The 14,190-nt window shown below is 41.7% G+C and overlaps 1 protein-coding gene across 1 annotated transcript in view; it reads right to left on the minus strand.

The window, feature by feature from the left end:
- SIK2 (salt inducible kinase 2) overlaps window positions 1-12,931 on the minus strand; it is a 131,781-nt gene extending 118,850 nt beyond the window's left edge. Inside the window, exon 1 of the mRNA XM_049778640.1 lies at window positions 12,647-12,931. Coding sequence (XP_049634597.1) covers window positions 12,647-12,817 — 171 coding nt within the window. The 5' untranslated portion in view covers window positions 12,818-12,931. The remainder of the gene's footprint in view (window positions 1-12,646) is intronic.
- Between the last annotated feature and the right edge of the window lie 1,259 nt (window positions 12,932-14,190).

Consider the following 14,190-nt stretch of genomic DNA (forward strand, 5'->3'; position numbering starts at 1 on the left):
ATTACCCAGTCTCTTTTTTGTTTATTTGTTTTGTTTTGTTTTTATTATGGGCCACACTCAGTGGCACTGAGGGCTCAATTTCTGCCTCTGTACTCAGGAATTGTTCCTGGTGGATTCAGAGGATATATGGGTTACTGGGGATCAAACCTGGGTTGGCCACATTCAAGGTACTTGTTATTCTAGCTCCTCTAGTCTATCTCTCAAAATAGTCATTATCTACTTTGCTTAATTTTTCTCAAACAAGAAATTACACAAATGGCAAAATATAATTCCTCAATTTTATTTTGGCAAGCAGATCATGCAATTTTTTTTTTCATTTCATCTATATTAAGTTCCAGGGCCTTCAAACCATTGGTATACAGATAGACCTAGATACCCTGTATGATTCCCTGAGCACTGATTGCCAAGAGTGATACCTGAGTTCAGAGCCAGGAGTAAGCCCTGAATACCACTGTGGGTGAGTGAAACAGTCAAAACAAGAACTAAAAAACAAGGGGTTGGAGTGATAGCACAGTGGGTAGGGCATTTGTTTGCATGCAGCTGACTCAGGTTCAATTCTTGAACCTGTCAGGAGTGATTTCTGAGTGCAGAGCCACGGGTAACCCCTGAGCACTTGCTGGATGTAGCTCCCCCCTCAAAACAAACAATACCCCCACCAAATATCACCATTGGCCAACAGGCTGGTGCTGTTCCACAGGTGTAGAAAGGTTGGAAACAACCAGGCTCTCCTGCCTTCGCTACAAGTTAGTCTGTAAACTGGTATATGGGACAGGTGCTAGCCCACAGATTTAACAATGCTGATGAATGATGTATATACATCTGCATGAACACACATGTGTGTAATATATATTTTACAATATATAAACATACCAACATATGTATACAGTACATACATTGTACACGTCTATTTATTCTTAGACTGTTGTCCCTTTTTGTAAAGGTGCTAAAAGAGATGGTGAAAAAGCACTAATGAAGTACATTGTAGCTTGCTTCTTCTAAACAGGGCTAATTTGGCTGCTATAACGTGAAGAGCCCCAAAATTTGATTCAGAGACAATGGAAGTTTATTTTGTGCTCATGAAGCTAAACTGATGGGTGAAGCAAGTGAGCAGGTGGCCCTCGTCTGTGCAGATACAGATTCAAGGAGGCTGCTATCTTTGACAGGTGCCTGCCATGGTGAACTGGAAGGTTATCCCCATCTCGGAAAGCCTGAAAGAGAAAGCTCTGAGGCATCAGAAAAAGCTCTGAGGCATTATGGGAGAGGTCTGGAACTGCCTGACATGATTTCTGGCTACCCCACTAGTTAGGATTTGGGTATAGGACCTTACCTAATGTCAGGACGGCTAAGAAATTATTTTTCTTGCAGGTGATTTCTCCTCCCTCCCTATTCTTTCTGCTTCCCAAACAATGTAGGGGCCCCATGGATGAATCCTGTTGACACTCAGTTCAGTGGTAGGGCCCAAGAATGTGGTATTGTTCAGTCCTGTAGTACTAGAACAAGGTCACATTAGTGATGCAAGGGGTTGTGGAGTTGTGGTGTGTGTTCAGAGTTAAATTCAGGAGGTCATGTGGTGCCAGGGATTGAATTGAACCCCAGGTGTTCCATGTATGCCCTAATCCCTAAATTATTACCCAAATCCCTCTTCCAGGTAATTTTATTTTAACAATGGGACTCTTTACCAATATTTCTTGGAAAAACAATAATGATAATAGTTATAATGGCTTTTATAACTATAGTTTTTCTTTGAAAAAGGGCCATCCCCAGTGCTGGTGATGAGGTGAATTCATTTAGCTTTGCTGATATGGAGGGGTGGGGTGTTCATATCACGCTGGGCCTTGCTCATGTGAAGGATGTGTTCTACCACTTGAGCTTTCTTCCTGGCCCTAGCTACATATCACTCTTTTCATTTTATAAGATGCTGGAACATATTTTATTTCATCTATCCCTCAAATTTGTGCATTAAATGGAAAAACTGTTTACCCCAGAGTTGATAAAACTGGAATTCCAAAGATATTACATAATCTACAAAGGTCTAAAAGTGCAAATGAATTAATGGGGAAAAAGGTAAACACACTAACTCCAAGTTCAGTATTTTCACTTCAAGTAGCCTATTATTCACACAATGACTAAACACATGTTGTGTGCCTGAAGTTATGTCTGGGATATAAAAATTAATGAGAACCAATTCCTAACTTTCAAGGAACTCTGTAAGTCTGTGAGAACAGGGTGCACATTTTTAAAAACTAAACTTTCTCCACATGCAAAAAAATCTGCACTTTGGAATTTTCCCAATAATGTATTTCTCCAATTTACAAAAGGGTTTTGAAAGAGTTAGCACTTAAAGATGACTAGGAATGTAGATTTCTGAGAACTTAACCTCTGCATTCTTTTTTAGGTCTAAACACAGTACCAAGTACAAACCCCCCACAGCCATAACAAAGTCAAGCACAGGACTTCATTAATTGAAAGATCTCTTTTCTATTATTACCATCTAAATTATACAACTCTATAGTTGCTAAAAAAAATGCATGCATTCTCTTTTAAAAACATCAATTTATTGGCCACAGCGGGGAAGAGTGATTGTCTTTTATATGGCCCACCTGGGTTCGATCCTGATAACCCATATGGTTCCTGAGCCCACCAGGAGTGATCACTGAATTCAGAGCCAGAAACAACTCCTGAGCACCACAGGGTATGGCTCAATGCCTCCCCAAAAATCAACCTATAAGGGAAGGAACACTATTCCTTCTAGAGAATAGATTTGCTATACAGCTTTGGAAGACATGCTGGATATAATAGAACAGTCACTATTTAAATCCCGTGTAAAGAAACAACACTGAACTCCAATTTCTAAAATAGAAGAATGTGGATTAGAACAATAAAACACCATTTTTACCTATTTTTATTCACAAAGATCATAAAGCATCAAACCTTCTGAACTAGGACACAATTATAGTCACTTTTATACATTCCTAGTTGGAGTGAAATGTAGCCTTTTTTTTTTTTTCTTGTAAGACTCTGGTATCATTGAGTTGGATTACAAAAAGAAGGCCTATGATTGGTCTCTGGCAAGACATGGTCTCCTGAGCAATAGTGGACATAGCTCTGATGAACCCCAGCATCACTGAAGAGTTCCCCCACCCCTCATCCCCAAAGAGAAAATAATAAAAGAACTTGGCACTCTTTATCAAGAACCTTAAAAACCAGAGCGGGAGTGATAGTACAGCAGTAGGGCATTTGCCTTCCATGAGGCTGACCTGGGATGGACCCAGCATCCTATATAATGTTCGATCCCCAGCATCCATATGGTCCCTTGAGCCTGCCAGGAGCAATTTCTGAGCACAGAGCCAAGAGTAACCCCTGAACGCTGACAGGTGTGGTCCAAAAACCAAGTGAACCTTATGGATTATGAAGATGTGCTATATATATATATTTACAATGGAACACTATGTAGCTACAAGGAAAGATGAAATCACAACATGATTGAAACTGAAAGATGTGTTGAGTGAAGCAAGAAGATAAACACAGGATGATCTCACTTATTAATGGTATATAATTGGATGAGAAAATATAATGTAGTAAAGGTGGGATGCCTAGATCAACTCTGACCCCAAGTACAGAGAGAGGGCAGAAAAGGAAAGAAATCAAGGGGAAGGAAGTAGGAGAGGGAAGTAATGGTGCAGAGGACAGGGGTAAGGAGCCTCAGTTATACTGGTGATGTGGGAGAGTAGTATAGCTATATATCTGAAGCACAGACCCAACACTGAAAACGTGAGATCTAAACTACAATTACAAAATATGTTTTCTAAATGATCTCTGCAATTCTTTCAATAACCAATTAAGATTACATAAAATTTTTATAACTATATTAAGCAAAAATGTTGTTTTATAACAGTATAAAGTATCTACGTAAAACATCAATTTGCATAGAAGTACTGAGCATTAACCAACGGCATTACTGAAGCTCCTAAAATACAAATTTGGATAAGATTTTAAATATAAAAAAGTAGAGCTTTGGGGGCCGGGCGGTGGCGCTAAAGGTAAGGTGCCTGCCTTACCTGCGCTACCCTAGGACGGACCACGGTTCGATCCCCCGGCGTCCCATATGGTCCCCCAAGCCAGGAGCGACTTCTGAGCGCATAGCCAGGAGTAACCCCTGAGCGTCACCGGGTGTGGCCCAAAAACCAAAAAAAAAAAAAAAAAAAAGTAGAGCTTTTTTAACATTGAAACTAACATCAGGCCATTAACATAAAAGGAATTTCTCATTTTACAATAATTTAACATTGACTTTAGAAAAATGAATTTCATTTTTTATAAAATATTAATCTCAGGGACCTAAAGTAATCAACACATAGAGAAGTGGCTTTCAAGGACTTTATAAGGAAATTATATAATAAGAGCTCTTCTTCCTGTAATGAATCAGAAGAATTCCCATGTTGGCTGTCTCAGGTAACATTTGCTTCATTGCTACTATTATTGATACACTTACATTATGCTGTTCTTTGACATACCACAGAGCATCATCGTTACCCCACTATTAGATGCTTGAATTAAATTTTTTAAGCTGGTACACCAAATAATGAGTGGAATCAAATACTAGCCTATTAGAGAATTGAAAAAGTTATAATGTTACTGGAGGGGTCTATGATTAAAACTTTTCTGAAAGTAGAGAAAAGTCAGCAGTAAATCTAACTTTAAGTTATCTAGTATCTTTAAAGAATAACTATACTTTTCAATTAAAAGTTGAGGGGTTTGGAGCTGGAGAGATAGCATGGAGGTAAGGTGTTTGCCTTGCATGCAGAAGGTCAGTGGTTCAAATTCCGGCATCCCTGAGCCTGCCAGGGGCGATTTCTGAGCATAGAGCCAGGAGGAACCCCTGAGTGATGCTGGGTGTGACCCAAAAACCAAAAAAAAAAAGGGAAAAAAAAATTGAGGGGATGGTGAGGTGACTTGACAGTTTGCCTTTCATGTGTGAAACTCCTGGGTTCAATCCTGGCACTGCAAACATTTTTTGGACTTAAAATTTTACACACACACACACACACACACACACACACGCTCAGGGCTTCTGATCTGTGCTCACAGATATCTCTCTCTCTCTCCACTCTCTCTCTTACACCACACACACACACACACACACACACACACACACACACACACACACACACACACACACACACAGCTTCTGATCTGTGCTCACAGATCATTCGTGGTGGTGAATAGGGGACCCTGGCACTGCAAACATCTTTTCACTTTATCCTGGGCAAGGGCACACATCCCATTGGTGCTCAGGGGTTCTTCCCAGCTTACTGCTCAAGGTCACTCCTAAAGGTTCTTGGGACACCAGATAGTGCCAGGGATTGAAAACAGGGTTTCCCCAGGAAAAGCAAACACTCTAGTCCTTTGAACCACCTCCTTGGCCCAGAAGTGAGAATTCTTAAGACTTTAAAAGAATTAAAACTAATCTTATTTTTTTTTTAAAAAATGATAACCCAATTAAAAATAGGTCAGAGAACGAAAAGTGCAAGTCTCTCTTCCTCATATACAAGCACACACACACACACACACACACACACACACACACTGGCCATCATATAAAATCATGTCATCAGGTTAATCAAACAAATGCTAACTAAAGTAAAAATATTACTTTTCTATCAAACCGGGGAAATGTATTAATAATAGTCCTGGTAAATACAAATGATTTCTTAAGACATTAATAGGTACCCTTTTCTAGAAGTAATTTGGTGTTCCCTGTATATTTCTGTTATATAGATATATATGCATATATATATGCGTCAAGTTTTAGGAAAAAGAATTTTAGTTAAGAAAAATAGCAAGAGAAAAAAATCAAATGTTCAATAATATGAAGTAGATTAAACAAACTGCAGATGATCAAAGGATACCTTTAATCATGCTTTAGACAGTGTTTCCTTTCAAATGTTAATACACTAAATAAAAGACAAGCATTTATAAAAATAAAACTAACTTTATTACATACACATAAAATATATGTGAATGACTAAAAAGATATGAGGGAGGTATTAACAATGGTTCTCCCATGGTCTGAATACATAACTAAGGATGTTTATTTTCTTTCTTGGAGCTTTTTAAGCTAAGTCTATAACAAATATGCATACCTTTTGGAACTGGGGAAAAACAAAAATAGCAGGTTCATTTTAATTTTAGCATCATTCTTTAGGTTTAACTCATCCATGAGCCATCTCCCAATCTTTTAAAAGTGAATAAATGATTTTTAAGAGTATTTGATGAATTACTCAATATAACTAGAGTATACAGGCTATTCTCTCCACAAGTAAAACTTTTTCACACAATAACTTATTTCAAAAGTATAAAGAAAGCAGAGGAAGGACTAGGTACATTAACGAGGAAAGAAAGACTTCTGGAATCCATTTGGCTTTAAGGCAATAAATCTGCCATGAGCAATGGGCCATATAAATCAAATATCATCATGTGAATCCAAGAATGGAGGTCAGTTTCAGTTATTTCCAAATAAGTGTTTTCTTAACTGCCTAAGCTGAGACAGAATTTCCCAGAGGAATTAAAATCAGATGCACTAAACTCTGTTAAAGTTAGAGATTTCAACAAAATTTTACACAACTTTTACTTTGCATATATGTAATCCCTAAAGAATAAACCACTTTGTAGAATATCTAGCATAATAATTTTCAAAGTATTACTTGTTTAGGGTGCCAAAGAACCTGAAACAAATTCTAATAAAGCACTTATATCCCATTACAAAAACAATTTTTATTTCAATACACAAAGATCATAGAAATACCAGCGACTATATTATTTGGAAATAAATTCCTTTTTTTTTTTTTTTTTGGGTCACACCCGGCAGTGCTCAGGGGTTATTCCTGGCTCCAGGCTCAGAAATTGCTCCTGGCAGGCACGGGGGACCATATGGGACGCCGGGATTCGAACCGATGACCTCCTGCATGAAAGGCAAACGCCTTACCTCCATGCTATCTCTCCGGCCCCGGAAATAAATTCTTATGATGCATACAGTACAGCTGCTTCTTGAAATCTGGATTACTTCAGTGTAAAAACTAACAGCAAGATCAGTCTTTTTTATAAAAGTTCTAATAACTTATTCTTTATTAAAATCCTCTTAACATATCAGTGTTTTGAGGAATTAGATATAAAATAAACCATATTTATATAAACTTTGTAATCCAACAAGTTGACAACTGTATTCACCCACATCACCACAATCAAGGTTCATGTTATGACTGTCATCTCTCAGAGTTCTTGTGCCTCTACAGTTAGTTAGTCCTTAGCCCAGAAATACTACAGAAACTACTGTAGAGGTTTCTTTCAATTCATAGAAATGAGATGTCATTTACAAGTTGTTTTTCCAAGAGTAGTCTTAAATCTTCCAGGCAAAATATAAAATGAAAATGTATCAAAAATCAGTTCTTTTCTTCAGCAAACATCATAAGTGACATGCCGTATGTTGTATGCCTTTCTCTTGTTTCTATCCTTTGCCCTGAAAATGCAATTTTGGTACTTCAGTTTGGAAAGCTTAAAAAAAAAAAATCCCAACATTTTTAAGGTTCAGGTGTCATGCGTAATTGAAAATCCCCAAATGCACACAGCTTTTCAGAGAATAAGCGTTTTCAGATGTCCTTATAAATCAATTCTTCATTCCAGATTCTGTTAAGAATAAGAAAGTAGTCCAACACTATATTTACATGTCATTTGAATAAGGTCATTTCAGAACCTCTGCGAACATTTTTGTGGGGGAGGGAGGGGAAACATTTATTAGTGCTCAGGGCTTATTCCTGGCTCTGTGCCTAAGGATTACTCCATATATGGTGCCATGGATCAAACTTGGCTCCATCGTGTGCAAAGCTGTACTATATTTTACCTGCTGTTCTGTTTCTCTAGCCCATGTGAAACAGTTCTAAGATTCCACATACTACATATTTTCATGCTCTTTGAATAAGCAGTAGAAGAAGCACAATACTTAGAAAAATTCAATTCTCTGTCACAGAAAAGGACTGGAAAGGACTAATGATGATTATGTCTTTGTGATGATAATATGGGTGGTATTTACCATTTATAATTTAAAATAAATATTTTCAATTAAATGTTGGCATCTTAACTGCCAAAGCTGAGATAGAACTTCCCAGAGGAATTAAAATTGGATGCATATAATGATCATGATATATTTTGATAATAAAAATATTCTTTAATGTAAAAATAAACCTCTCACTTGGTAATTTTTCTTCTAGGAATTTATCCCCAATTTATTTTCCTTAAAAAGTTAAATGCAGACAGTTGTACACATATAAATATTCACTGCAATACTGTAAACTCCCAACTATATAATGTTCAATAATAAGGGCATTGTTAAGTAAAATAGGAGTCATCTGCAAGGTAGATCACTATGCAGAGTATTAAAAAATGTTTTATAAAGATATGAACGACAAAATGCTTAGGCTATAAAGAATAATGGACGAAAGATACAATTTATGTAAATATATCAATGTGATCTCATCTGGAAAAATCCATTAAGAAGACTAAAGGGAGATATGACTTAAGGTTAAGAATGGCTTAGCTTCTTTGGTGGAAGAATTAATATTACAGGTTTTTTGGATATTTTTATTTATATATATATATATATATAGTTTTTTGGATTTTTGGGTCACAACCCATGGCACTAAGGGGTTACTCCTGACTCTATGCTCAGAAAATAGCTCCTGGCAGGCACAGAGGACCATATAGGATCCTGGGATTCAAACCACTGTCCATCCTGGATCAACTGCTTGCAAGGCAAATGCCTTACTGCTCTGCTATCTCTCCAGCCCCATGATTATATATTTTTAAATAGTCAGAAAACAAACAAAAGTGTTTAAGAGCACTGGCTGTTCTGGAATATTAATTTAGCAAACTCCAAGCCATTCATAATTAGATAAAAGGAAAAAAATGTTTTTACTAGTATAGCATTAATAAAACACTTTTCAAGGGCACTCGCTTCATAGCAAACTAGCAACCAGTTCTGCTGAAAATAGTTTTGACAGTCTAGATACTATTATTCTTTCCCCATTATGGTAATTTTAATAAAATTAGCTACTTTAATTCATAAACCACAACCAATACTACAAAGCTTTTATGAGTTTTGTATTAGGAAGCTAGAATCTACCACCACCTGCCTTGCCTTTTGTGTGTGAATTTACATAGAGACCCACAGAAGAATGCTCCTTTGGATGATGATGTAAATATAGTTCTTAAACAATGTGAAGCTATTTGATAGACCAAAATGAAGGTCCCTTTGTCTGCTAACTCTTTTTTTCTAAAAGGCAGTTTTGAATTTCCTAAGCTCAATCAAAAACACACCAATCAATAATATGAAACAAGAGACGGAAAAGAGTCAATTAAAAATAATAGGGTTCAACTGTTTATCATAAGTGCTTACTAAGTTCTAAAATTTGCCTTTGATCCAAACTTGAGACTAATGAAAATCTGAGGCAATGTTAAATAAATATTTAGTTTGGGGAGCCATCTTGTTGTATATGAGGTAGTCTTATTTGGCAAAGACACAGATATTCATCCAATTAATGAAGCTAACACCCCTTAAAAATCTCAACAACAGGGGTCAGAACAAAAGTACAGCACGTAGGGTACTTGCCTTGTATGCAGCCAACCCAAATTCAGTTCCTAGCATCACATATGATCCCTGACCCCTGCCAGGAATGATCTCTGAGAGCAGAGCCAGGTGTAAGTCCTGAACACCACTTGAGTGTGGCCCCAAAACAGGGTGGGGGACACCTTCAATAATAATAATATAATTAAAAACAACTGTATCTGCATTGACGCAAAATAATTCTTAATATGTTACAATAAAAGTTCACAAAACCAAAGCTAGATCAACAGGAACTTTTGATCCTACTTATTATTGTGCCTTCCCCCTGCCCTGAGGTCATATTCTACTATACCATATTACTCAAAATCACCTATATTAAATTCAGTTTCTTTTAATGTTAAGGATAACCTTAGCAAAGCCTAGGGGAGATGGAATTTATGAAGTAAAAAGTTAGCTTTTAAGTCCTTTTACACACATAAACTACACACACCAATTTAGGATCCGAGTGCTTTTCCATGATCTGATCTATAGCTTCAATTATGAATGCATTGATCTTATGCCCTCTCCCAGCCCCAAACCATGATACTACTCCATAGTGCCCCCTAGCTCTACAAGATTTATTAGTTTGAGGGGACACAGTTTGAACTGTCAACCTCTAAACTGTCACTATCAGTTCCACTTAAGCAGTTCTTAAACAGATGCCTAATCTAACCTAGCAAGAAACAGGGATTTACTTAAATCTTGCGACTAACACTGATAAGAACCGATGAGGGGGAAAATTAAGATAAACCTGTGAACTGAGAATCAAACCACAGAATAATATAATTGACGTGTGATCGAAGCTCCCTGTAATGTGCAATTTGTTCGATGTTTAGTCTCTAAGCAAGCAATCAAAACATTACACATTCAAAATGTCTCATTTTCATATAATTTAAGGGGAAGTGGCAGGACATTAGGTCACGGTTCTTTAGAGGAATGGGACCAATTTCCTTTTTCATTTAAAAAAATGCTGGGGTCAGATTAAACCATGCAAATATTAGTAATTTCACTATAGTCAAATTATTTTCACTTGGAACTTCATTTAAACCGCCAATACTGGGACAAAACTACGTTAGGAGAAGCTGTGACCTTGGTCCTGATGCTAAAAAACAAGTCAGATTTGGGCAGCCTCGGATCAGCACGAATAGACAAAATTAAAAAAAAAAAAAAAAAAAAAGTGAAACTGTCACTGGCACCATCCCTTCCTTTGCAAACGGATTCCTTCACGTACACCAAACTTCTAAGAGAACAGCTTCCCCAAATCACCCCAGTATTCAAATGCCCTTCATCATACATAAGCAGCCATGGGGGTGGGGGGAGAGTCCTACTTTATTCCACATTTCAACTCAAGTAGGTTCGGATTGAGAAGAAGAAATACGAAAGAAAGGAATACGAAAGAAAACAGAAGGAACCCGAAATAGGGATGGAACTACACAAAATAAGGCAGAAGAGTACTGTAAGTCGAAAAGCAACAACCACCACCAAAACCCCACGAGATTTATTTTCGAAAGAATGCTTTTGCTGCCACCGTTTCTGCACCCCCTTCACCCCCAAAGTATTTCATTTGCACGCCTTAAAATAGAGACCCCGAGAGAGCAGCAGCTTGAGACTGGGGAAGAAAGTGGGGGGTGGTGGGGGGAAGGCGGGTTAGATAAGAAAAGAGACTAGGGTCGGAGGGATAGCACAGCTGGAGGGCGTTTGCCTTGCAAGCGGGCTGACCCAGGACCGAGGGCGGTTCGAATCCCTACATCCCATAAGGTCCTCCGTGCCTGCCAGGAGCGATTACTGAGTGCAGAGCCAGGAGTAACCCCTGAGCGCTGCTGGGTATGACCCTCCAAAAAGAATAATAATAACATAAAATAAAATAAGAGACTGGAGAGAAAGAAAATATGTGCGGTGATGAAAATGTGCCAGGCAGGAAGGAGTGAGCGTGCGGGAATTCGCAGGCAGCAAGCAAACTGAGTGAGGTTCCCTAAGAAAGAGTGGAAAAGCCAATAATAATAATAATTAATAATAATAATAATATCTGCTGTGGCTCTGGGAGAAGCGTCCTCCTCAGCGCCACAAAGCATACCTGGCTGGAACAGCCCTCCAGGGACACCCCCAGGATAGGAAAGAGCAACCCCAACAACAAGCGCAAAGGGGTGCCCCATTTATTTCCAAAGCAGCCCTTTTCTTTTGTCTGCAGCTCTTAGGTCGAAAGAAATGCGTCTCTCAAGCTCGAAATTTCGCCCTCCAGCAGGGAGGCACACTGCGGGACGGCCCAGAGAGGGAGAAGAGAAGAGAAGTAAGTGAGTGAGTGTTGGGCGCTGGGGTGCGCCCGTTCTGCTAGCTAGCTGGGCTTCGAGACGCACCCCTGGGCCCGGGCTCGCGGGGAATGTGTATGTTAGGGGGGGGAGGAAGCCCGTGCAACGAGTAAGTGAGCGAGTGAGTGAGTGACCCCGCTGCAAGAGGAGGGTCCTCCCCAACCCCTGATCAGATGCAACCCGCAGCTCCTGGAGGAAACTTCCCCTCGCACCCCACCCCACCCCAACCCCGGCTCTCTCTCTGTCTCTCTCTCTCTCTCGAGCGGGGCAGACGCGGAACTTGCGAGGAGGCCTGCGAGGAGCCACAGTGCAGGCCAGGCAGGCCGGGCGGGCGGGTCACGACCCGGGTGGGGAGAGAGAGAGAGAGAGAGAGAGACAGAGGCGCAGTGAGGGCGAGGAGAACTCCGGGAGGCCATCGGAGGCGGGTGGAAGCAATCGCTCCCATAGCGGGAGGGCGGGCGGATCGGGTCGACGGGGCTCTTTCCTTCCTTCCTTCCTTCCTTCCTTCCTTCCTTCCTTCCTTCCTTCCTTCCTTCCTTCCTTCCTTCCTTCTTTCCTTCCTTCCTTCCAGTCAGTCGGACGGGACGCCGCTCTGAGGATCCCCCCCTCGCTCCCTCTCGCACCCAGCCCCAGCCGACCCCCCTCTCTCCCACCCCCGCACCCCACCCGCGGGCCTGCCTCGCCGCACCTCGGTCTTGGTGATCCGATGGCGCCCCAGCTTCACCACGGCGAAGTTGCCCTTGCCCAGGGTGCCCTCGATGTCGTAGAAGCCCACCCGGACCGGCCCGCGCTGCTGCAGCTGCTGCTGCTGCTGCTGCTGCTGCTGCTGCAAGTGCCCCGGGCCATCAGCCATGACCATGCTGCATTGGCCCCGCTGCTGAGAGACGCGGCGGGCGGCGCGGGCTGGGTCGGCTCGGGCGGCGACTAGCTCCGAGCTCCGCTGCGCTCAATTCACCGAGCCAGTCCGGCCGTCAGTCTCTCCCCAGGCTCTCCGGGCCCAGCCAGGCGCGCGCTGACGTACTTCGACGTCACTCGGGGCGTGGCTAAGGCGAAGGGGCGTGGTATCGGGGGCGGGGCCGGGCCTCGCGATTGGTCACCATGGCGACCGCAGCCCCGCTGGCGTCAGCAGGGGAGGGGTGCTGGGCGGGGCCTGGACGGCGCGTTCCTTCCGGGCTCCTCTGCTGAGGAAGGAGGGGGGAGAAGGGGAGGGGCGAGGGGGTGTGGTCTGTGCTCCGGAGCCAAAGGGCAAGAGCGAGCCCTGGTGGGCGGAGCGGAGGGCTGCAGCCATCGGGTCACACACACACTTATGTTCAACTAACGCAGTCTCCTCCTCCGCCCCACTCATCCCCCGCGCGCGAGGTGTTTCCCGCCAAAAACCTTCTTCTCTGGGATGATGAGCGCGTCCTACTATTTAGGAGCTAGTAGAAGCACCGCTGCGGCTGAGCCTATGCGTGGCTTGCTCTCCACAGACTCCTGGTTTTTTGTTTTTGTTTTTGTTTTGTTTTTGGAGGTCTTGACCTCTCATCTCATCTGGTTTCTATTATTACATATAAGTCATACAAGATTTGGGTTTTTTGCGGGGGTCGCACCTGGTGATGATGCTCAGCGGTTACTGACTCCTTGCTCTGCTCTCTCTGTCTCTCTCTGTCTCTCACTCTCTTTCTCTGTCTCTCTCTTGTTTCTATTATAAATTTCCCCTCCTCCTCCCCACACAAGTCATACAAGATTTGTTTTTTTTGGGGGGGGGTTGCACCTGGTGATGATGCTCAGCGGTTACTCCCGACTCTGCTCTCTCTCTCTCTCTCTCTCTCTCTCTCTCTCTCTCTCTCTCTCTCTCTCTCTCTCTCTCTCTCTCTCTCTCTCTCTCTCTCTCTCATTTCTATTATAAATTTCCCCCCTCCCCACACAAGTCACACAATCACACAAGATTTGTTTTCTTCAGGCCGTACCTGGTGATGACGCTCAGTGGTTACTCCTAGCTCTGATCTCTCTGTCTCTCTGTCTCCTCTCTCTCTCTCTGTCTCTGTCTCTCTGTCTCTCTCTCCTTCTGTCTCTCTCCCCCCCCCCCTCTCTCATCACTCCTGGCCCCTGTTCCAGGGACCATAGGGATGCCGGGGATCGAACCCATGTCTACCTCATGCAAGGCAAGTGTCCAACACATGTGCTGTCTCCAGCCCGAATCCTGCTCCTGTTCGACATCTCCTAGGAATCTACAGGGAGCTTCCAGGTCTT

Source organism: Suncus etruscus, chromosome 8 (genome assembly GCF_024139225.1).
Source record: "Suncus etruscus isolate mSunEtr1 chromosome 8, mSunEtr1.pri.cur, whole genome shotgun sequence".
Taxonomy (NCBI): domain Eukaryota; kingdom Metazoa; phylum Chordata; class Mammalia; order Eulipotyphla; family Soricidae; genus Suncus; species Suncus etruscus.